At 43.1% G+C, this 25,837-nt stretch overlaps 1 protein-coding gene across 2 annotated transcripts; it reads right to left on the bottom strand.

The window, feature by feature from the left end:
* MAP3K8 (mitogen-activated protein kinase kinase kinase 8) lies at nt 1-25,757 on the bottom strand. 2 transcript variants are annotated; one of them, XM_030550272.1, is made up of 8 exons: nt 25,684-25,757; nt 15,738-16,092; nt 12,541-12,705; nt 10,792-11,053; nt 6,315-6,421; nt 3,930-4,082; nt 3,000-3,246; nt 1-1,415 (listed from the first exon to the last, which is right to left on the bottom strand). In XM_030550272.1, the coding sequence occupies exons 2-8, from the start codon at nt 16,065-16,067 to the stop codon at nt 1,282-1,284; spliced, it is 1,398 nt and encodes a 465-aa protein (XP_030406132.1). In that variant the 5' UTR covers nt 16,068-16,092; nt 25,684-25,757; the 3' UTR covers nt 1-1,281. The 2 variants fall into 2 exon arrangements, with proteins under 2 accessions (XP_030406132.1, XP_030406131.1); XM_030550271.1 differs by lacking the exon at nt 25,684-25,757 and adding an exon at nt 21,614-21,975.
* Nucleotides 25,758-25,837: the final 80 nt, after the last annotated feature.

Here is a 25,837-nt window from a genome sequence, read left to right as displayed (position 1 = left end):
CATCGGATTTATTCATCCAATCATACTGGTATCAAAGTGAAAATAATCTCTTGGATAGGCGCCATCAAATAATTTACATCTAAAAATGAGGCCTTGCTTCACAAGGGATTTGCTACACAACATACATAGTATGCCATCTTTAACAAATGCTTAACAGAGATATGATCCTAAGCATTGAAGAGTTTTATAAAAGTTTACATTCTCATCCCATGGGATGTACAGAACTATGTAGTTTACACAGTTTTACTTTCATCCAAAACAACATGTTTTAGATACATTAGGCATAGCGAGAACAAGATAAATTGTTTCCATAGGAACGTAAACACAGCTTGTCACTATTGACATGCTTTCCCATACATAGTTATTAAGTCAGTTCAACATGTACAGTTTTAAAGCATTCTGTTCAGCTTATTAGTGATTAATACAACAATCAGGAATTCTCTCAACATTACTGGCAGCAAACTCATCACTGCCCTAGATATACTTGCATTGGCTCTAATGTACAGAACGTTCAGAATCACATGTAGGTTCAGGGCCAGGATGCTTGGCTTGTGAGGGGAGGTTGCATTGCTCTCATAGCACAAAGCTGGCCTAAAGCCTGTGGAGGATTCTCCCTTTTCAGAGAACCTCCATGTGCTGTGGAACCACCTCAGAAACTCCTACATACCCCCCACCTTTTTTGTGGTGTGGTAAGGACAAACACAGAGTGACCAGTACATCCCCGTGCCCCAGTGATGCATAGCTCCAAGGCCCACTGGTGGCTGGCATGGTTCACATCAATCTGAAGGCTGCCCTAGTCTGCCCTGAGAGACTGGCTGAAAGCTGAGCCAGTTGAAGATTGGATAGGATTGCCAAAGATGGCCCAAAGTCTCCCCAGCCAGACTTACAGCGAGTGCAGCTCAGTCACACTGGAGGATCTTCCCCAAAATATTCAATTTTTTTAAATGAAAGGATTTTTCTACTTATATAAAATGTAAATAGCCCACAGCATGTAAAGTGCACATACCAAAAAAAACCTCACAGTGCAGGGAAAGTCTCCAGATAACAATATTCCCAATAAGGTGTTCTTTTCTCCTTCATATTGTTGGTTTGCTGTCAGGGAACATGTTATTGCTTGCTTGGGATACATTTACCAGAGTCCACAAATTGGTTAGCTTAATCATCTGTACAGTTAAAAGCAGTTCACATTTTACAGCTCAAAAAGGCACTATTTTATAGACAAAATTAGCTTGAAGAGACAGATTTCCAACTCTGACCAGCAGACACAAGAAATCACTAGAGTCAGTCGTATTCTAATGTTGGTGGTCCCCTAACAATGTTAAAGTAGCCAGCTAAAGCACCAAGGTCTATGTACAGTGACCTTTGCCTTTTTAACAGCTCCGATTCCTCCAAACTCCCTGTACATGAAGATGAATCTGAAAAGGAAAGAGGTGAAATGCGTTAATACCTTAGAATCTAAGATAAAAACTCATTTAAAACACTGCCAACATTTTTGAATGGCCTAGTTTTTATTTTTACTTTTTTTGGACTTATTCAAAAAAGCTTAAATTTTTAAACAAAATATTGCAAGTCATCAGCATCTCCAGACCAAAAGGGCCAGATTCATTCAGTGGAGGTGGGTGGACTGGAACCGGTTACAACTTCTAGGTTCCCAGAGCCCGGATAGAGCAGAATGAAAATTGTATCTAGTCTCTAAAGGCCCATACACCAGCTGGGAATTGCCAGAAGGCAGCAGAGCTCCATCATCTCCTGACATTCCCCTAAGCCAGGATTCCAAAGGACAGGCTGGCGTAATAGAGGGAGCTCTGCTGGCATTATGCCAGTTGAAGACTACCCTCACTGGTCAGATTACATCTCCATTTAGGCAGTGCAAAGTGCAGAACTAGGGCTGGGCCTCTGCTTTATTTAGCACATGTTTTCACAAATTGCAATGATTCTGAAGAAGCTGTTGCAACCTCAGAACTCCCTTGAGCACTTTTATAATGAGTGTCCTGGGCACTCACACACCGAACTCAGAGTCCCAGATTAATGGCCAAATGCCCCTTGATTGTCAACAGAACCCTACCTCTGGAGTGCTGTAGTGGCCAACGGACTGTGCACCTAACAAAGCAAACAGCAGGATCATGCCATTATAGAAACAATTTTATTTACTTTAATGCTGTTGGGGCTTTGTTGTACTGTATTACTGATTACTCATGGGCATAGGTGTGATTTAAATAATTTAAAAATAAAGTAAATAACAGAAAGCATTTCATCAGGGTTAGGGCTTTTGTTCGGTTGTGTTTTGTTTTTCTAAGTGCCTACTGCCAGGATGCGTCCACCAAATTTTACAAGTATTTGTAGACTACAAATATTTTAAAAGAAAGGAAAAAAGAGAAATACAGGCTGTTAGCAGCTTGCCGGTGTCAGATCTCCCTTTGGACCTGATATTATATTCTTGAACCCTGTAAGATTTTAACTGGTTCATGCCTCACCCTTCATAAGCATGTATCACACACAGTATGGTGGCTTGGTATGTGCGCAATCATTTGCATTTTGTTTTTAAACAGTCCTTTTCAGAGGCCTTGCATGTCAGTGCTGACACTCCTCAACTTCATGGTCAAGGTATAAAGAGTTTTTAAAATAAAACAAAGTCATATTAAAAAACTCCCAAACTAATACCTAATAATAAAATGGCCTTAGTACTGGAGAGAGTTCAAACAATTCAGTAAAGTAATATGTACTTTTAGAAGACTGTCCTGGAGGACTGCCAGGGTTTTCTGGCAAGCTGATTCTTCTGGAATTACAGAATTTAGGCCAAATTCTGGTCCTACTGAAGTCAATGGGAATATTGCCACATATTTTATTGAGACCTGCATTTGACCTCATCTTGTCAAGATTTTTACTGAGCTCTCTTGTCAAGAGGCCCTGGATTCCTTTAGCTTTATCTGTTTCAGTGAATAAAATGTAGATGGGGAATAGAGTATAAAAGCACAAGAGCGGGATGCTCACTGTTGTACCTGCAATGTTTTCTGGCAACTCCAGCTCCTTTCTTGTCAGCAGCCTTTTCCTTTCAAACAGGGCTGAGTCCAGACTTTGGCATCGTGGCTGGTCCTCTGGTGGAGGATGCAAGGCCTCATGTTTTAGTAAGTCTGCAGCAGAGAGTCTGTGATAAGGGTTCCTTTCCAGAGCGGCTTCCAGCAGCTCTCTCATGCTGGTGCTGCAATCCTCTGCAATGTCCTCTAACGGGGGCGCTTGCTTGTGTATCTAGCAAACAAGAAAGAAAGATTTCTCAGCATTAAGATGATAACTTCCTCATTGCCATTGAGGGTTTCGACAATTGGGAATTCCCCTCTCATAACTCACAAGTTATAAAAACTTGCCACTCTGGCACTGTTCTGAACAGTCACAATGGAACAGGTAATCCTGCAAACCTAACCTGCTTTCAGGTTTAAATGTAAACCGAAGATTCAGACTGGTTCAACCAAAGGCCTGTAAACCTTTTAAGCAAACTGGAGCCCATTTAAGGCATTGTGCATGAGAAATTCACCAGGCTTCAGTGCAAAACTGGGTGAAATTGAGAGGTTTTTAGTTAATTTCGCTCTGGGATTTTTAGGTTTGTTCAAACCCCATAATGGCAACAAATGTGAACCCACGTGCACTTGAAATGACTGAGTTTTGCATAACTCTAAGGTCATCCTCACAGAACATCCAAGTGCCGCAGAACTGTAGCCATTTAATCTTAATATTGGCTCTCTCTCAGTCTCCTAAATTATCACAACCTGCTTTTCTGCTTTATAATATTTCTTTCAGAGCTGGGCTAATGGTATCATTTCTCTGGCAGCAAATACTTTCAGACTCCCCTGGAAGGTTGGGAATTTACCAGCAAGAACCCAGCGGGGTCTCTCTCTCTTTGGCTGGCTGACCTAAGCTGTTCTATGGATACTTACTATATAGAGGTATGATGGATATGAGGTGCGAGGGTATCGATTCACCCACGGTGGGCTGCCAGTCTGCATGTGAATGATGGTAGCCCCCATGCTGTAGATGTCCGCTTTCGTTGTGTGGCCTCTGCAGAGTATCACTTCGGGGCTCATGTAAATCTGGGAAGGGCATTGAAAGGAAGGTGAGCCTCTGCTTTTGCCTTCCCCCTAGGTTAGGCACTGCAATTGGACAGTGACATGCTCCCTTGTCATTTGTTCAACTGTACACCCTGCATGTCCTCAATGCGCAGCCATCACACTTTCCAGTTCAGCCTGGAGAGAACTTCACTTGGAGCCATCAGCTTCATTCAGTAATCATTTGGCCCGGCTGCCGGAGGCACTCCTTCTTGCTAGGGGATGAGGATGCTGCCTGCACAGCACTCCCAGAGCTCATGGGCCTGGGGAGCTAAATTTCAACAGGCCATTGCATTGTCCACCCATTAGGTTTGCAGGCCAGTATATTTGCTTTAGTTTACATTATCCCCTCATCCAATGCTCTCTGAACAACTGGTAAAACAATTGGTATTATCCGAAATCACTCTGCAACAAGAACTTGACCTTGGAATGCTCTATGTGGCAAGTCACACAGAGCACTACCACTCAAATAACAGAGCTGTGATTACAGTATAAATACCTGCCTAGACAGAGACTAGCAGTAACCATCCCTCTAGAGCTTTCAGAGGTGACACAGGTGGGTCACTGGCAGCTAGGCCATCCGCTGATGGCACAGCAACCTTGCAAGCCAAGCAGGCACTGCTGAGGGTGGGGTTGGAAGGAGATGAAGGCCAGCAGGAAGCACAGCATGAGTCTTTCCTTCTAGGCTCTAAAATTCATGGGGTAGCCTGTGTGTATTGCCACAAAGCTTTACCTAAAGTTTGAGTCTCCCCACCCCCATTCTCCACAATCTCACCTATGTCTCTTATGGGGCTACCATGAACCAACAGCACAGAAACCACCGAGGACCACTGCCCCCTGAGTGTCTTTCTCCTCCCCCCCCCGAGGAGGTGGAAGATGTGTCTATGCACTAAGGGACTAGATGAATTTGTGAAGATACAAGACTGTGAGCACTTAACTGGCTTCACACTACAGAGTCGTTTAATCAATCCTACATAAATAAGCAAGTGTGCTTTTCCTCACTAAGCAGAACTTGGCTCATGCACTCTTGGTCTAATTCCAAGCAAGCCTAACTCCACCTTTCCATGCCACAAACCTAAATATTCCCTATTTACACACATCTTCTCCCCCCCTTGGAAAGTCTACCTCAGTATTTCCCTTCTTTCCCACCACACAGCTCCATAACCAACACTGTCATAACAGAATGAAAAGGCATTGTGTCAGCTTAACGGCAAGTAAGGTATTTTTATTATTTTATTATTTTTAGTAAGGTAAAAGTATCTCAGTTCTGAACTCTTCTGACTGGAAAGCCAGAAAAAACGTTCCAGCATCCTCCTGAAACAAAATGTTCCCTGAAACATCAATTGCGTCTTTGAAATGTACTAGTGTGTGCTGCCCTTGCAAGTAGCACGTCATTCCTCTGGAGAGGGTTACGTAAACGTCTCCTTTAAACACATACTTATTCTCTGCTCGGAAAGGCTATCAAAATGACAAGAGAGTCAGCATTCCAGTGAAAACATTTCCTGTAGCACAGCCTCTTTGGCCATGCTTTTTTCGTCCATCCAAGCCAACTGCCGCTTCTCGTTTGCTAAGCAAGACCCCAATTCTGGGAAGACTTAAACCTGTGAGGAGCCCCACTGGCTTATCCAAGAGCCTACAGCTGTGCGTAATTGGGGCCCAACATATATTTTAGACACTTGTATGGGAGAATGCCAGGTTTGAGGATCCTGCTGGGGCTTAAGCAAGAGCTAGGCACCAGGTGTCAGGATGGAGGTGGATTTGCGTGTGCTCACCAGCAGAAACTTAGACACCTAGGAATTTAGACGTCTACAGGATTGGCTGCAGCTGAGCAGGGGAGTTGGTATCCAAATTTTGGATTTGTGGAGCTATCCCTTGGAGTGAAACCTGAGCCCTACTGAGGTCAATGGGAGTTTTACCATTGGCTTTAGTGGGGCCAGAATTTCACCCTTGGATCTGGATTTAACCATAGTTAATAAATTGACTAGTTTGAGGATAGATAATAAATAAAATTTACAAGATAGAACAGTTACACTTTCCCAGTCACTAATCTAAAAAGTTAATTGTAATTACGACTATGTCACAAAACCAATTAAGTGCGAGACAAAAATGATTTTTAAAAAATAAGACATTAATTTCACTCAAGTCTTCTGGAAAGTCTGAGAATCGTTACAACGCAACAACGCAATCACAGGGCTTTCCTTGTGCACACATTCTTACCTCTGTTCCTCGGAGGTCTTTGGGGTAGTAGGTGTCGTCTGTCATTTGAACGCTTAGACCAAAATCCACCAAAACGGCCTTAGTTGACATGAAAACAATGTTGCTGGCTGAAGACAAACAAAACAAAAAAGACAAGGGTTTAGGGTCTATCAAGCTGGTGCCATTTATTGTGCAACATAAATGTCTTGTGCAGAACTAGAATGGGAAAAGGGAAGACAGTCCGAGTTGTAGGAGTGTATTCAGCCTATATCTCACTTCACAGATCAATACCATCACCAGCAGTAAGTTATTTAGCTCTAAGTATTACATGGATCTTATAGGTCAGACAATTTTCCAACAGTGAAAGCCATAGGGATGGCGCTGACAATTCTACACAGGTCACCTCGAGGTGTTTGGGCTTCATGGAGCAGGTAAATGGCAGAGCCGCCAAATCCTTAGGGGTCCTAAAATTCAAAGCAGAGAGGGATTTCACACATAGGATTTTTCTCTCTGCAGCGCTCTGAGCTCTCAGCCTCATTGGCAGCTGTCACAATTCAGCTGGCACAGTGCTACTGGATTCCCTCACCACCCCTGTGCCTCACTGCCTCTCCCGTACATCTCAGCAGTGCGGAATCGAACTGAATACTGTTCAGACCAATAACTTCCTGATGATTTTCCTAGTACAGTAACTCCAAGCTTAAGATTGTAGTTACGTTCCTGAAAAATGCGACTAAGCAAAACGATGTTAAGCAAATCCAATTTCCCATAAGAATTAATATCAACGGGCGGGGAGGAGGTTCAAGGGAAATTTTTTTCATCAGACAAGAGATATATATTATAAACACACACTATACACAGAGTTAAACAAACAATTTAGTATTGGTACACAGTGATGATGATTGTGAAGCTGGGTTGTGGTGGTGAATTCAGAGGGAGGGATATTTCCCAGGGAATGCCTGACTACTAAATGATGAACTAGCAATTGGCTGAGCCCTCAAGGGTTAACTCATTGTTGTTAATGTAGCCTTACACTCTACAAGGCAGCACAAATGGAGAGAGGGAAGACAGCATGACAGACACACACCATGTGAGAGAGAGAGAGAGATGTGCATTACTCCATTAAGTACGCTGACCCCACTCTAAGTACATTGCCTTTTTAAGTAGATCAGCAAGCTGAGACTGCAGCTGCTGCCAGGAAGCTCCTTCTGTCCTAAACCCTGTTGTGTGTGTCCCCTGCTCTATGGAAGATGTGTTAAGCAGGGTGCAGGAGCAAGGAGGAGGGGGCCACCCTGACATTAGCCTCCCTCTCTCCCCCCTCCTGCACAGCAAGCAGGGGGATCCGGGGAGCAGCTCTAAGGCAGAGGGCAGGAGCAGCACATGGCAGTGGCAGGAGGGACAGCTGAACTGCCAGCAACTGATAACCTGCTGGGCGGCTGCCACACAGGGAACACAGGGGAGCAGGGAGCTGATAGAGGGAGCTCATAGAGGGGCTGCTGGTCCACCTTGGTTCCAAGTCCCCACCAGCTAGCTCCAATGGGCTGCTCTTTCTGCAAGCAGTGGACAAAGGAGGCGGCTGCCAAATGACATTATAAGGGAGCATTGCACAACTTTAAACGAGCATGTTCCCTAGTTGATCAGCAACATAACGAAACAACGTTAACTGGAATGACTTTAAATGAGGAGTTACTGTAAAAATTATTGGGAACAGAGCATGGACGAAATGGCTATGCCCCTGGCCACAGGCCTGCTCTGAGTCTCTTTCATGATTTCCTACACCCATGCAGAATTGTCTTTTAAATCAGAGTGCAGGTTACATGCTACGGTAGTTATCCTGGAACTTGAATGCAAGTACCAAGTAATCTGCAGAATCATATATTTATTATGTAGTTGTATTTTTCAGGGTAGTGAACACCATAGTTTAAGTTGCAAGAAAATTCATTAGTGTGGTTTCCAATTGCTCAAACTCAAAATAAAATAAAATAAAATAAAAAACAACATAAAAACACCCAACTCTTTGGGGGATGAAACTTTCCATGTTTAAAATAAACCTATGGGTTGAGGTTGGTTGTTTGCGTGTGGAAAGTCTGAGCTAAATCCTTTCAGCCATTCTTCTTTTCAAATGAGTAGTGGAAGATATTTGTATTTTAAAAAGGGGATTTTCTGCTTGCCCAAAACTCAAAAACCAAAACCGCATCCAACCTTGTGGTCCCTGAGAATCTGCCCTCGTGCAAGTTGAAAAATGAAGCAGACTCGTCATTTTGCACCTTACTGGTTCTTCAAGTGAGCTTTCAGCTGTTTTTCTGGTTCTGTGTCTGCTCTCTGCTTTCACAGATTTATTAACATCTGTTAGCACAGTTGTGAAGACACAGATTAATATAGTACGAAAGTGAACAAGAGAGTGACCCTGCTAGAAACACAAGTAGTAACTGAGATAGGTGCCTGAACCGACACTTATTGTTCCCTAGAGTAGATTACAAAGTTTGAGATACAGGCTTGAAATCTTATCTGGGTAAGCTCTAGCACAAGACTTCCAGTAACTCCTCATTTTGGAAGGGCTGCAAATACCAAGGGCCTGATCCTGAGCTCACTCAAGTGAACGGAAGGACACCTGTTGACTTCCATGGGCTTTGGATTGGGCCTCAAAAGAGCAGAGTTTCTTGATATCATAGCATCTTAGCCAGAGGTTAAAAATAAGGAGCTCAGAGAGGTGCAGCTGAAAGCCAAGGGGGAGTTTCTCCTCCTGACCCTTGCCTAGTGGAGCTCTGCTTCCCTGAATTTCTCTTCCACTGGGGGATGGCGAAGGCAGGATTTGCTGGTAGGGGAATCTGAAGCAGATCCTGGAGTTTGAGCTTTCCCCACCAACAGAATCTGGAGGGGAGTCCTTTTTGACCTCTACTCCCTTAAAGAGAGATTCATCCCTTCCACCAATGCCCCCTCTCTTCTACCTGGAAGGCAAGAGGAAGACACCCACTACAACCTGCTCCTCCTCCAAAAGGAGACAGGAGACTCCATTGCCAGCTCCAGAGATTTTACATAAATTCACTTCTGAAACTTCAACTTGTAGAATGGATGAAATATCTAAAAGCTCCAGGAAGCAGAGACAGTCTCCTACTCCCCCTCCATTTTCAGTTGGTTTTGCACCAATACAGATTCTCCACCATGATCAAGCTCTTCATTCAGACAGAAACAGGAGGAGGGGACCACCACTGACATCTCTCTGCCCCACTCAGTACACTGCACACACACGTGCTTTTGTCTGGCTAGCTACAGGCTGCTTGGCTCCTTTTAGACAGAATTCTCCTCTTATCCCCATTCTCTTGCCAATGATGCATCTCATCACCACAAGATGATGCGATGCATCACCACCACACAGCATCCAGGCCTGTGGGGACACCAATCAAAACTGGTGCTCTCAAGCCCATCTTTTGATCTACCTAACCAATGCTCCTAACCCAGCCCAAACAGGGAAGTGAAAAGTTGTTGGAAAATTGGGGGGGGGGGGCGGAAGAGTTTAAACTCTTTCAAACGTCAAATATGTATCACTCATATGTGGTGTTTAGAAAGGCTTTTAATTAATTCCATTGTTACGGTCAATGACTGAAGAGCTCCGGAAGATATTTACTAGAAAAAGACACAAAATGCAACTAGGAAAAAAATGATTTAACTTAATAGTTGCCACTGTTTCAAAGTTTACTTGTAAGATTAAAAAAAAAAATCATATGCACAGATTTAGCAGCTCTTAAACTACTGGGGCCACCATTTTGTGTATTGTTAGTCTAACAGTAAGTTCAAATGTTTCAAGTCCTACTTTTAAACCCCCATGTTTAGCAAGAATCAGCAGCAAAATAAATATTAGAGGCCAAATATTAATTAAGACCCATGCTTCCCTGAGAAAGTAGGATTTGACCTCTGTGGTGTTGCTAGGCAGAAGTAATATTTATGGGCTCTAGCATTTACAGGTGCCTTGATAGAAGGTAAACTATAATCCCCAATAAAAATTTAATGATGTGTCTGGCTCAATTACAGAGTGGGAACAAAGTCTCAGAAACAGCAATGCAAAGCCACAACACAAACACCAACAATGTAAAAGTAAAATAGAAGGGCAAACTGTTTATCCTGGGACAAAACAGACAGAGAGAGGCAAAGTTTTGGCCCAGTCAGAGTGTTTGTTTGAACTCTTCAGGTTCTTTTTTTCGTTTTGTGTTGGATTACTTAAGAGGCTCTAATGGTTCCCCCTGGAACAAACAGCGATGTTTCAGTGCACCAGAATCATTAAAGAAAAGCAGTAAAAAGATCAGTTTAAATAGCTTCTATTCCGAGGGCCTGATATTGTGAGATACTGAGTGTCAGTCAGCCAATTCCCCTCTAAGGCCAATAGGATTTGATGGTCCTCAGCACCTCAAAACTGTCCTCTAAAGCAGAAGCATTAAAAAAAAAAGTAACTATTCCATGTGTAAAAGGAAAAGAAATAGCCTTTTAAAGAATGAAAGATACATACGTTTTATATCATGATGGATGACTCCTTTTGAGTGAAGGAAATCAAGTCCTTTGAGGATATGCTTTGTCACCCAAATGATCTCGAATTCTCTCATAGGCCCACAGCTCTCCAACTTTTCCATGACAGATCCTCCCTCTCCTGCTTCCATAAAGAGATGGATAGTCTCATCCCACAGAATAGCACCATATAACTCTGCAATGTTCTCATGGCGGAAGCGGACCTGGATTTCAACATCTGATGGTTTGAACTGTTCCACTGGAACCTATCAAATTGAGACAAAATGAAGACAGATCAGCTTGAACAAAACTTATTCTGAAGTTAGCTGTTCTACGGCTAGGTTTTTTATATGTTAACTAAAAACAAAGGCAAATTCAATTATTTACTCATTAAAATAGGCTTATTTTTGCTCTTGAATGGTTTCTCCTTTCTGTTTCAGACACATCCTGTGTAAAACAGACACAGCTTTTGGACTTATGTCCAAAGGGATTGTAATGTCCTAGACAAAAGTGATTTAGCAACATCCATTCCCATCAAAACCTAAAGGAGTAGGCAAAATTATGACCAGACTTCCTGGCTTAGGAGAAAAAAAAAAAGCTTCATTTTCCCATTAGCCATCTGAAGTCTCATCTATATGCTGAGAATCACCTGCTGCTGCTAACATCTGTCTGAACAGGTGTGTCTGCCCCTACTTACACTTGCAGCTAAAAAGTGCCAAATTAAAGGAGCCCTGGTTTGGGTGTATGGGGCGGGAAAGTGCATGTGAGCCCCTCCTTCCAGGTCTTCTGCACAAGGGAAAGCCAGGTCCACGTTCCCTGAGCAAAGGCAAGGAGGGCACCCACTCTTGGCACTGCTACATGGCCCATAAGGGGGGGATGGGAAGACATGGAGCATGACTCCACCTGAGCCTTAGTTTGGCCTGACGGGTTTATTACTAAAGACAATGTAGTACTTTGAAGATAAATGCAGAGTTGTTTTCATACAAGAGATGGGCCTGACACAAAACCCTAGGCTGTGGAAAATCACTGATTTTTTTTCTACTTATCCTTACAATACACTCAAAGCAAATATGGAAATAGCACGTATTTAGTCTCACTTAAGCTGATATAGGAAAGCATTTATACATGAGCTTAAGTCCCAGTGAAATCAACAGCATGTAAGTATGCTGCTGAATTGGGACCCTAATGCAAGCCTTTCCCATTCAAAAGAGAGTCAGGATGAAATCCTGGCTCCATCTGAGTCAGCCAATGAGAATTTTGCCATTGAATTCAATGGGACTAGGTTTTCATCTCCAATGTTGTGTCATACTGATGGCTGTAAGATTTAATGTAAAGACTTCAAGAATACTAGTTAGGCAACAGGTCTGCACAGCACTGTAGTTACACAAATCATTGTATGTTTTCAGAATGCTGAAGCTGTTACCTCTTACATCCCAAAATGAGGGTTTTCCTCTAAAGAAATGCGCTCTCTTAAAAAATGCAGAATGCAAGATTTCAACTTTTTGCTGACAGTACCGCAGGAAAAAAGCCATGCTTAGTAATTCAAACCCTAAGCACTCTTGAAAAAAATTTTTATTAGTGCAAATATTAATTGTAGAACATTCCCCCCCCCCCACACCATCTAATCCAATAAAACCAACAGCGATACCCCAACTGGCACTGAAATTAAATGCAGAAATATCCTCTTTTAATGTGTTAAATATATCACATTGCATGATATTTACTTGGGGAGAAAAGCACCATACCAACATACCAGCTTGCATGCCATTCGCTTTTTTGTCTCTCTGTCTTGTGCCAAGTAAACTTTCCCAAAAGCTCCACGAGGAATAAAATCAGAGCCAATATTCCTGTAAGTCAGCTTCCATGGAAACAAAAGCACATCGGAGTCAATTTGATAGCGTCCGTTTTTCGGAGTGATCTATAAAAGAAAAAAAAAGCAAAGAAACAAATGTTAGAAAGGTAGGTACTTCAACTTCAGAAAATTCTACATGTGCAGTCATCATGTCATCACTTAAGTCTACTTAATTCAGCATTTCCTGATCAAACACCTTTGCACACATGTGATTCCTATGATATGTTCAGTAGTCTTTATTTAGAAACACAGAATGAGAATAGCGTGAGGCCTATTCATTATTTACATTTTTATCTAATGATTAATCATTTATAAGTTGCAATTAATTGCCTGGCAGCACAACTACATTTACTGAGACTAACCATGAGGGTTGTGCAAGTTTACCTGAAGGCTTGTTTGTTCTTTACTGGAATCTGATAACCTGTTATGCCACATAGCTATTACTCACAGAGTATCTTACTGAAGATGAGTAAGACTTTCTGCATTTCCTAACATCACATGTAGTGCAGGGGAATAAGACTTACAAATGATAAAGAAATGAGATTTTCTGCAGCTTACTAAAAGGCAGAAATATGGCTTAAACTTTGCCATGTGTCCTCACATTGTTTGAATTATGCCATGAAACAAAGTTCTCATGATTTTATAAATCTGTAAATTTTATACTAAGCACTTCAATTTTTGATGCTATTATACTTCCAGTGAATAAGTTTTCAATTAATTAAGTCTTATTTTACTGTAAAGATATATTCCAGATATGGATAGTCTGTTTTCTGGGATTCTACAAGGTTCTGAATTCATATAAAGAAACAAAAATGGACCAATGCAGTACAGTAACTCCTTACTTAAAGTCGTCCGGGTCCCCTTATGATATTGTTTGGCAGCTGCCTGCTTTGTCCACTGCTTGCAGAAAGAGCAGTCTGTTGGAGCTAGCTGATGGGGGCTTGGAACCAGAGTGGACTGGCAGCCCCCGCCCCCATCAGCTCCCCTAAGTTCCCTGTGCCCAGCAGGGTATCAACTGCCGGCAGTTCAGCTGTCCCTCCCCCCACTGCTATGTGCTGCTCCTGCTTGCTCTGTGTGTGTGTTTGTAAGAGGCGGGGGGAAGAGGGAGGCTAATGTCAGGGTGTCCCTGCTCCTTGCTTACCCCATCTTCATAGAGCTGGGGGGGGGCAGGGGGACACAACAGGGCTCAGGACAGAGGGAAGTTGCTGGGAGCAGCTGCTGTCTCAATTTGCTGATCTACTTAAAAAGGCAATTTACTTAGAGGGACAATGCGCGCGCGCACACACAGTGTGTGTCTCTGTCTGCCATGCTGTCTCCCCTCTCTCCATGCCTGCTGCCTTGTAGAATGTGAGGCTACATTAACAATGAGTTAACCTTTGAGGGCTCAGTCAATTGCTAGTTCATTTAGCAGTAAGGCATTCCCTGGGAAGTATCTCACCCTCTGACTTCACCACCTCAACCCAGCTTCACAATCATCTCTGCTGTGTACAGTATTAAATTGTTTGTTTAAAACTTATAGTGTGTGTGTATAAGTCTTCTATCTGGTGAAAAAAATTTCCCTGGAACCTAACACCTCCCCCACACCCCATTTACATTAATTCTTATGGGGAAATTGGATTCACTTAACATTGTTTCACTTAAAGTCTCATTTTTCAGGAAAGTAACTACAACATTAAGCGAGGAGTTACTGTACTTTAGTTTCACACCTGTGATGCAAGGTGTCTCACATGCTGTATTGCAAAGCATCTCAGTTGCACACTACATAAAATAGCATGTTGTGGAGATTAATGTTTTTTTAAAGTGTCATTCAGGTAAAAACAAATCTGATCTATCTATGCTTGAAATAACAGAAGATGTTTTTCAATAACAAAAGGATTTTCTCAACTGACAAAATTGGTATTTATGTATTGCACCTAGCTGAAATAATGAGATTGTACATATTTAATATTAAACTTGTTTCAAGATGTTAAAATAATGAACACTTTCTGTTTATATTTTGATGATTATGAGCAGACACAAAGACCAGTTGTTATATTTCAAATTACACTACACACACACACTGCGGATAGTGGAGCAAAAACTGATGCAAAGAAGCATACATTTAAGGTCCACCTCTCTGTTCATTCCATATATTACTAGCACAGAGGCTGAAGAATTTCATATTTCTCAGGAATTTTCTCATCTTTTAGAAATTAGCAGATACATTTGTAAGAAACTATTATGGCCTCTCCTTCTGCCACAGATCAACCGTGAATTTTCCCATTATAAAATTTCTCACATTTTCCGAGACCAAAAGATATCATCAGGAGGTTCTCTCCACTTCCAGAATTCTGCCAGAGCAAACTTTGATGACTCTGTCAGACGGTGCAGAAGCAATTCTGTATTCTGGAAGACATAGGACTTTTTTATCTTGAAGCCCTAAAAACATATGAATGGCTCCATGGGGAAACTAAGACCAATGGAAGAATTGGTAATTTCATTTTTTGTTAAATCTAGCTACTGGGTTGTTTAGAAAATGGAGATGCTTTGAAGTAATCTTCGGGGTTCAATGATAATTTAAAAAAAACAAGATGAAACTTTATTAAAAATAAACTAAGAACACTCTGTTCCATGACGGTTTATTTATGGATATAAGTAGTTTTCAACAACAGACTTCTATGGAATGCAAATAACTTTGGGAACAAAATGAACAATGTACCTCAAAATGAGGGGCATTTGAGAGTTATGGTAATAAAGCGTATTGTAATTCATAAACATTCACTGCATTGCTAACCATTCCTTATTGTAATTTTCTATAGTCTAAATAGACTGTGTGTATGTCAGATTATCACATTTTGTACCAGTAAGCACTAAGAGGGGGAAGTAGTTCTACTGAGAAACACTGTTCCAATATTGAATTTAATCAAAAAGCATCCCCCACAAAAGTCAAGTGGAATAATCTTATTGATCACTTTTTTCCTACAATTATAACATACCTCCTATTGTTATTGTTGGGTGTCACTATGTCAATGTGTGTTTAAGAATTTGTAGGTTTGTTTTTAGTTTGCAGTAATTACATTCAAAAATTTCTATTCTCTTTTTCATGCAAAATGACATACCATGTTTAATAGGATTCCAGATTCCTGTTGTCTCTGTCCATTAATTTGCTTTGCAGTGTTGGACACCTGATTTGCAAAAGCGAGCAAGTCTTCCTCAGTCCCGTACCTGACACATGACAGCAAAGAAACCTCTCTTCCACGGAATAATAAGGATTCTTTACATCCCCCATTTTGATTTGTTTCTTGGTGCATAGTAATCAGACTGTCTTCATAAACTGCCAGCTCTCCATTTGGGTAAAAGTTCTCCATAATGTCTATCACATCAGACATATTTAAGTGCGTTAGCAACAAGTCAATCTCCTTGTCACTATCAGTGCTCATATACTCCATTACTATCCGGTTTTCTAAACTTCACCTGTAAAAGGCAAACAAAAATAAACGTCAGAATCATTACTAGCATCTAAACAAACAGTTTTGGCTAAATAGGCACTTAAAGAACAGGATGAGGAATGTGTATTTGTTATACAGTTAGATTTTTCCACATATAATTAGTAAATCTGCACATAATTAGCAGTACACTGAAATGTTAATAATATACCTTGTTTTTATATCAGAAGCGAACAACAGCTTTACAAAAAAGTGTCGTTATTTCTCCTTCGCCACTATGACTCCCAAAGAACACGAAATATCCCATAAAGCATTCAACAATCAAGGATATTGATCAGCAAACAATGAGAGAAGCAAAATGCAGGTTGTGTAACTCCATGGTACAATTAAATGGTGCATAACCACTAGTGCCTGCCACAGGATAATCTATACAGTATAAAAAATATGGAGTTTGACTTTAAGGGGCAAGTATATATATGCTACAAAATGCTCAGTATTCAAACCTGTAAGAGCATAAGGGGATCCAGAGGAGCCAATAAAATGCTACAGTTTCGCAATCTGAAAAAAGTACGCCTGTCCTTACCATCCTCCTCTTTATTCCAAGTTTATAGATTTTTCTTCATTTGTTTTTTTAATTTATATAGAGCACTTTTCCACTAACAACAATTCTTAGCATTAATTTTAAATTTTTGTATTTCAACCAAATTACTCCTCAACACACAAACACTAAGAACCTTCCTACTCAAACTGCATCCACACACCAGCCTCCTTAAAATCCATGTTAAGTAAGACTAGGGGGCTCTCTTTCATGCAGATTTCATTAGCCAATGAACTCGTACCTGAAATTACTTCTGGTTGCACTGCACAAAACCATTACAAAAAAACCTCTAATATAATGAGTTAAATCAGATTTTTCTCTATATTCGGTCCCTCTTCACAGCTGACTGCCCAAAATTCTGCACTTTTGTTTGTTCTTTTCAAAACACTCTGCAACCCTGTCCAGAAGTGACAGACCTCATAACACTGAATGACTGCTCCATGCTCATATGATCATTCACTCCACTGATCTCATGGAAAGAAAAGCAGAAGATCATAAGGTTCAGATAAGGGGAATTTTTGAAGAAAAAATATGAGTGCACACCAGAATCAAAAAGATCTAGATTTCCGAGTAGGGTAGGAAATCAGTCCTGCAGTGTTGACTTCCACGTTTTAATTTCTATGCCTGCCATTTGGAAACACAAGAGAAAGAGGATCTTGCCTTTCCCCTAGAATGGAGTAAAGTGCATCCCATTCATAGAAGTTCTGTTTGCCTTTTCCATAATCTACCCTGAGTATGTGGTTGTATTAGAAGAGGAAAACCAGAAAGTGACACCTAAGAGGACATAATCTGCTAAGACTGTCAGGAAGTGCAGTATGCCTAGCTGTAGTTTCTGGTCAAGATGTTATCTTTGTTCCCTACCCTGTGAGGTCATGGAACCCTTCTGGCACATATTTCTCAAGTCACACATAGAGAGCATTTACGTCAGAACCAGTGTTGGAGAAAAGTAAAGAAAATGACATGGCTGACAACTTCAGACCAAATGCTGCAGGTCTGAGCGTAGGTCAGGAAAATTCAGCAGATCTGGACCACAGAAAGGGAAGTGGCAGCTCTGCAACATGCTCCCCCGCTTCTCTGCAGTCCCTTCAGGCTCCATGGCTAGAAAGAGAAGGGGGCAGAAAGCAACAGCATCTCACCATGCACACATGCAGCGTAAATTAATGTTGCTGCATTAACCTAGACCAGTTCAGATCACCCTGCGCCAAGTGAATGCAAGCACATATGCCCCTGGCCTTAAGAAGGGAGCTTTCGGGGAGCGAGGAAAGCATGGCACTAGCAGGAATTACTAGCATTATAAGGGTGGGAGGGACACAAAAAAACCAGGATTTTGTAGCAGACACCGACTAACCAGAGGCAGATATGAAAGAGGAGAGGGAGGGCACATACCAGAAAGACGGGAGGTAATGCACTGGTATGAAGTTTACCCCAATTACTACCCCAGCCATTGGGGGAAAAGAAAGAGCACTGGGATTTCGACCACAGTGCTATCCTTAGACCCTACTTTGGGGTCTTTCTTTTTGTATCAGACATTGGCAAGTAGATGTATACATTCCAATCCTCTCTCCTGCCCACCCGTAAACCGCTAGAACAAGCTTTCTGATCCTTCCTCCCTGCTCAAAGCTTGCTGGCTGCTACAGATGGGACAGGTCTTCTATTGTAAGGCCAGGTCTTTTTTACAAATCTGTACTGTGTCTGAACACACTTGCCAATCATGTAAACTGGCATTCAGCTAAGACAATTATTGACAGCTATCATGTTCAGATATCATGAAATCTTATAGAGTAGATAAGACCTACCTCTCCAACAGCCTTGGTTAGAAGTAACTCCACTGCCTGACTTCACTGCTGTTTCTCAAGACTTTCCCAAGGAGCAGCATTTTACGCACATTGACAGTTCTGCTGTTGCCCACAAAGGTCTGAACAGCATGAAAATGGCCAGAATATTGTCAATTTTACTTATTTATGGGTTGGGAAAATGCAGACTGCATCAGAGACTTGGGAGTTTACTGCAGGTGAGGGAAAGCAACAAACGACACTTTTTTTTATTTGGAAGATGCTTTTCATTACAATAAGGTTTAGAAAGTATTTCTTTTAAAAAAGGAAAGCTAAAGTTCTGCAGAAATTAGCATCTTAAGCACCACGCAACAAGGATGGCTCCCATTTGCCCCTGGCAAATTTACTTTTTCCCCCCCCAAGCCTACTTAGTACTGCATATATTTGAATGTGCAAAATTGGGATCAAGTCACTGTCACTTTAATTCAGCATTGTCCAAATATTTGTAGAAATCAAGTCTGTAAATTGGTTTTACTCATGTTTTTAAATAGAATTCTGTTTTCACCTACAGAAGCCAAATAAAATAAAATGTATGCATTTATGTAAGCTGACTAAAGTTTAAGCATGAGACTTCCTTTATTGTCTGTCATCACCTGATCATCATCATCACATGAGCAATTAGATGATTTTTCAAGAGCAGTTTTTAGTCACAAGCCTCCTCACAAAACGAAAAAAGAAAAAAAGAAAAAAACTGTTGCTTTAACAACTTCTGCATTTTCAGTCTTAAAAAGAAACCCTAAACCCTACACATAACTGGAAGCCTCAATTTTCTAAGTCCCTGGGGCACCTGCATCCATGCAGGATTCCTTGCAGAATCAGGGCCTGAAAATGAAAACTAATTGACTCAATGAAAACACATCTACTTATCTTTTTCCTCATTTAAAAAAAAAAGCCACGGTATTAATGTAGTGTGACTGGCCATCAATTATACATAAAAGAGTAAATCCTGTATGTTTACTTTAAGTGCTTTCAAGGAAAGATTGACAGGGCTTGATAAGTACACTCTCCCACCATGGAAGAAGAAGAAACTTTCCCTACAGAAAAGCCTATGCCATTTATTTCTACAAAATTTAGGCTCTCAACAGGAAAAAAAAACTTCTAGCCCTAACGATTGTAACTGATAACCTTCCAGACGTGAACCAACACAACTATATCTCCTTTAGTCTGCAGACAGACAGCTCCCACAAAACCGGAGGAAAGACACCTGCAGCAGTGTAAAAATCTAAATGACTCTAAATTGTCTTTAGGGCTGTTCAGACTGGGGAGTGGAGCCACGAAATTGACAAGAACCATGTCAATTTCAATCTACAGTTTAAGGAACTCTAGGGGAAATTTCAAACTTAACAGACTGCTGCTAGACACAGGCTAATAAGTTAGACAGAACCCCTGAATATGAACAGTGCTTTGACAGAAATCCCAGCACCTTCTAAGCAACATCCCTAGGCTTCTTATCAACACATAGTTCCTGGACTTTGTTAGTACCAGCTCATTCCCCCATTTTTATATTTGCCACTAGTTACTGATAGTGGGCCAAATTCTATGCTGAGTTCCATAGACAGACATTTGGTGTTACTTCATTAAATTCTGTGGAGTTACATTAGACTTACATCCATGTAATACAAAGCAGAATTTGTCCGTGTTTTTATCCCATTAATTTAATACAGACAGTGTGATGGAAAATTTTCTGGACAGTAATCTTCATTAGGAGACAGGGATCCCTTCAAAAGGGTTTTCACTGGCAAACTAGAACATGCCTGCACCTCACTGCTACTTATACAATGTCATTAAATAATATGACCTGCTACAACTGTGGTACCCTGAACAGCCATCTGTTCTATCTATATTTAAAGTGGACCCTGTCTAGAGTTTATGTAGCCTTAAACAACGATGCTTAACATAGTGCTTAACTAATTCAATGGGGGGTGGAAAAGATTCCTGGGTATCAGGGCTTTATCAGCTAGTTAAAACACAATCCTGGCCAACTCAAGCTTTAAGTGTGTGAGCCACAGACCCATTAGGAGCATACACAGGCACACCTTCGAGCATTACATCAGTTGTGTTCCTCTTTAGCAGGGACATAACCTAATTTTGGAAGAATATGTTTTCTGACTACATCTTTCCAATACCCGATCTAAATACAACTCGCCATAGTAAAACACATGACCAAAGCAGATAATTCATGGTGGGACCATGTAAAGACCTAGAACACATATTTCAATGTGGGTCAAAGGAATATTCTTTTTCCCCTCTCCAGAAGTCCTTTAAAAAAGCCTTCAGACATTGCCATTTTCCCCTCACAACTGAGGAAAACTGATGTGTGCTAAGATGGTGTGACTGGAGAGTAAAGGAAGAGATGTATTTCAGTTGTTTACAGGAAAAGTCTTTCATACGAATTTGGTTTTGAATCCCTATGCTCGTAGCCAAGGAGGCATCGCGCAGGGAGTGCTAATTTGTGAGCAATGCCCCCGCTGGAGCCCCAGGGAATAGGTTGCGTTACACTAAACATTTCACTTCAGCAGAGAACAAGGTCTACAGTACTGCCTGCCACAGTCTCATTCACCACTTCTTCTATCTTTACATGCGTGCGTCATTAAAACCCACCAAAAGTGTCATGGGGAAAAAGCGAATAATCCATCCACTCTCCTCCCTTAACTTCCCCTCCTCCCCAAAATTCATATTTTTTTACACATTTCCATTCTAAGCAACATTTCTTTCCAACAGCAAGGAGCATCCCACTCCAATACAGTGACCAGCTTGTGCACAGATCGTTTCCCCTCCAATTCTGGCAACAGCTGCCAAAGCATTTTACAAACAATACCGATTAACTGCAAATTGTGTTTGAACAAGAGAAATCCAGACGGCAGCTCCAGAGATTCGCAGCGTCTGGGAAGCCCCAGTCTCATCTCGAGAGCAGTTCCCGGACCCGGTGTGTATGGAGGGCGATATACAGGAACGCCCACCCCAAGAGCAGTTACATCCCCTAACACAGGGGCAGACGCTCTCGCCATGTGGGCCACTCTGGGGAGCTCAGGGCGGCCCCTGAAACCAGCGGCTCCATCACCCGAGGTGGGGATCCCCCCGCGCACATATCGCCCAGCCCCGCTCCCAGCCAGCATTACCTGCCACTATGCGCCCCCGCGGGAGGCAGGGCTCCAGGCAGCGACTAGCGCATCGGCAGCGCGGGGCTCCAGCTGACCGCTCGGCGACAGGCGGAAGAGCAGGTAGCTCCGAGTGCCTGAGCAGCCGCCCTAGGGGCGGTGACGCACTCGCGGGGAGGGCCTGAAGTAGTTTCTACTTCGCTTGCCGGAACCCGAAAGGGAAAGGCCAGCGCGGCGTGAAACTGGCGGAAAATCCGCCGCCCCCCACCTGAGCTCTGCTGGGGGAGGGTCTTTCCTAGCCCCGAAGAGGGGTCCGTGGGGCCACAACGGCACCCCTTCTGGGCAAGGCATGGCAGGAGCAAAGTCTCTCGTCCCCTTCCGCTGTATAAGGTGCAAGTGAGCTGGAGCGGAGCTGTTCTCTGTGAACATTGTCCCGACCCCCACCCCGATGCAATGCAAGAGTGCTAACGGAAGAGGGGGTGTGCCTGACCAAGGGTCGGTGCAATACGAGAGAGCAGATTGGAGAGGGGGAGTATTTTCCTGACCCTCAGCCCGGAGGATCTTATTCCTGACTCCCACCCCAGTGCAGTGCCAAGGAAATGATAGGGGGCTGTACTCCCTATCCACCTGCCCCCCATACCATGCGATGCAATGCAATGGAGCTAATTGGGGGGTATATTCTCGCCCCTGGGCCTGGTGCATTACAAGGAAGCTGATGTGGGGGTGTAGTCTCAGCTCAGTGCAATGCAAGGGAGCTGATGGGGGTATATATCGGGCCCCACCCCCGTGCAATGCAAGGGAGAAGGGAAGAGGCTAGTCACCCTCCCCCATCCACAACGGAAAGTGCAGATTGTTCTTGGCTTTTGCTGACCTAGTTACCAGAAGTCCCCGCCCAGCTGCCCGGCCGCCGGCCTGACCGTTTCGCAATGCCAGTCCCCGTATGATACAAACGAGGAGGGGGAGGCCTTTCGGAGATCCATCATATACATGGGGACCAAACAGGCCAGGGCTCCTGCCTGGGGGAGCACCTAGGTCTGCACAGCCTGAACAGCATAACCCAGCAGCTCCTCTCCAGCTCCCTTAGCTCACAGAACTCCACCCACACCTCTTAACAGCAGATTACTAATTAAGTCTCACAGCCCCAAATGTTCAAAAGTCATGAATCAAGCATACCAAAAATCATAAGATTGACTTTAAAACAGGGCTTTGGAGCTGTGCTCTGGCTCTGCTCCACTCCAAAGCCCTGCTTTAAAATAATAGATTTGCTGTTCTTTTTATTTGCCTTCTGCTTGTTGAGTCTTTAGGGTGCACCTGGGGTCACATTTCAAAGCTTTCTCCACAGCCATGAGGACTAGAAACTTAGTTTCTCTTTAAGAATGAAGGCTGAAATTATCACATATCCACTTGACTCCAGGAGTGGGTGCTTTAAGGAAAACAATAATTATCATGAGACTCATGACAAAATCATTAGAGTTGGCAACCATTTCGCTTACCACTGAAATGCAGTCACCTATTGTTGGACCAGAGATGCCATTTAACAGCAAGACACTGGCACATTTAGAGCAGGAAGTGACTACCCTCTTTAGCTGAAACTGCTGGAGTATTTAGGCAGGCAGTGTAAATAGCTTAGAATTTGGTGAAAGCCCTGGAGTGAACCACCTTTACTCTTGGAAATCACTCCAAATGTTCAGGACTACAGTTTTACATTTCATCCAAACATAGCAATGCATAGAGGGGCCATGCAGCATCAAGTGCTCCCCAAATTTCTGCTCAGCCTGCAGGGGGAGGCAGGAAGGGCTCTGTCCTGCTGCACCTCTCCCCTGGCTTGTTCAACTCATGTCCCTGGCAGCTGGGCCTGGGCGGGGAGCAGGACCAGCCCCTTCTCAGGCTGCGTTTAAGGGCGGCTGCTGCTTTCTGCTGCATGGCGACTGTCTGCGAGAACCCAGCTGGGGAGGCAGCTTGGGCCTGGCTGTCAGGGACAGGGGCCAAGTGAGCCAGAGGCCTCCCTTCCCCCCCTATATTTTTGGCTTGCTCGGTCCCTGTCCTTAGCAGCCGGGTCTGGACAGGGAGTGTAGGCGGTGGGCTGCTGCCGCCTTCCTAGCCAGGCGCTCTCATACAGCTATCACGCTGCACAGAGTTAGCAACCTGGAGCGGCCATCTTCAGCCAGCGTAAGAAGCAGCTCCCTCCTGTTCCCCACCCAGAATTTGCTGCCAACGAAAGTGGCCAAATATGGGCAGGGCACGATGGGAGAAGTACAGAGCCCTCCTCCGCAGGTAACTCTGGTGGGGTGGGGAAAGTGCAGCAGGCCTGGCTGGGTGCAGGGGTCACTGGGGATGGTACCAGGAGCAGGTTCCCTGGCTTCTGGTTAGCCGGATGTAGGGGCATTTCCCATGCCCCTCCCCCTGTTTAGGTGCCCAAGATTTCCAGGAAGACCCTGGTGCTATGAGTCTCCCCGGGCCAGGGCTGGCCTCAGCCGGGTGCCAGAGGCACATGCTCTCCGCTCCTGTGGCCCCAGCTCCAGAGGAGCTGGAGGAATTGGCAACCCTGGCCCAGGGAGGTGGGGCTGGAAGTTCCCTCCAGAGGCGACTTGGGGGGGTTACATGTTCCCCCCTTTTACATTGTGCCCCCTCAGTTACCAGGAGGCACCAGCTGTCTATGCATCCAAAAGGCAACAGCTCCAGCAGCGTAGCTCCATCTAACACTCTGTTCCAGTAAGTTAGCACTTGGTTAGTTAGAGGGAAGAGAGATCCTCCAGAATTACAGACTGCCACCTAGTGAGCACCTAAACCACTTCCTGCAACACTTAGGTGTCCTCTAAGACAGTGCTTCTCAACCAGGGGTACCTCTGGGGCACACAGAGATCTTGCAGAGGGTACATCAACTCATCCAGATATTGCCTAGTTTGACAATAAGCTACATAAAAAGCACTAGTGAAGTCAGTACCAACTAAAATGTCATACAATGACATGTTTATACTGCCCTATATATTATACACTGCAATGTAAGTACTGTACAATATTGATATTCAAGTTGATTTATTTTATAATTATATGGTAAAAAAAGAGAAAGTCAGCAATTTTTCAGTAATAGTTTGCTGTGCCACTTTTGTATTTTTATGTCTGATTTTGTAAGTAAGTAGTTTTTAGGTGAGGTGAAACTTGGGGGTACACAAGATAAATTGGACTCTTGAACAGGGTACAGTAATTTGGAAAGGTTGAGAGCTCCTGCTCTAAGAAATGAGAGCTGGGGTACCGAAAAGGGTGGAGTTGCACAGAGGCTAGAAGTTGGGAGGATGAGTTTGAATAACACAGTTTTACTGGTGGGTTATGTACCAGCTATCATGCAGCTGGACCTTAGCTATTATTCAGGAACCTGGTGGGGTTGTTAGTTTTCTTACACCCACAATTAATTTTAATGAGATCATTTTTCTTTTAGACCAACCTCACAGGAAGAAGAGGAGGAGTTTTGCTCTTAATGACCTCAGTGAATTTATGAAGAATGTGTCACAGTATTCCAGAGGAAAAACACACAGTTACTACATATAGGTGGAGAACATGGAAATGTTCTGGTCACATGGAAGAACAATTCTAGAAGTAATCTTTAAAAGATCTTCCCCCGTCCCGTGTCATCCTAAAACCAAGGCTAAGATTACAAAATAATTATTTACACTGATATGAATGTTCATCCATGAATTTCAAGGTACTGTACAAAATCAGATATTTCCATTTGATAGACGGGGTAACTGAGAATGAAACGTGGTGTGACTTGCTCAAAGTCACACAGTCTTATCCCAAGTTTCTGATCCTACAACAACTCATATGCTTAACTTTATAGACCTGTGCAGGACCAAATGAACCCTCCAAAGAGACCTCTAAAAGATATAACCAAGGAGAATGAATAGCTGTAACGGTTCACTATGGTACGGTTATACTACTGACAAAGTTAGGCATGTTGTCATGGCTGTATTGCAGTAAAGGTACAGAGTCTGTATAGTGACTTTACTGCAGTAGCTCATCGTGTGTTTACATCAATAACAAGAATAGGGAATATGCAGTGTTGTTTCACCCTATCAAATAATCAGATCACTCACAACGGGGTCCTGACTGCATCATCCCCCAGACTGGCTGCTTCCTCAAACCCTTGCCCGGCTCGTCCCCTTTTCTTCGGGGTTTGTCTCACCCCCGCCTTTGCTTTTATGTCCCGGGAAGGAGGAGCCCGTGGGCCCGGTCACACTAGGCAGTGAC

The sequence above is a fragment of the Gopherus evgoodei genome, chromosome 2 (assembly GCF_007399415.2).
Source record: "Gopherus evgoodei ecotype Sinaloan lineage chromosome 2, rGopEvg1_v1.p, whole genome shotgun sequence".
Lineage (NCBI taxonomy): Eukaryota > Metazoa > Chordata > Testudines > Testudinidae > Gopherus > Gopherus evgoodei.
This window is presented reverse-complemented; position numbering and strand designations above follow the sequence as displayed.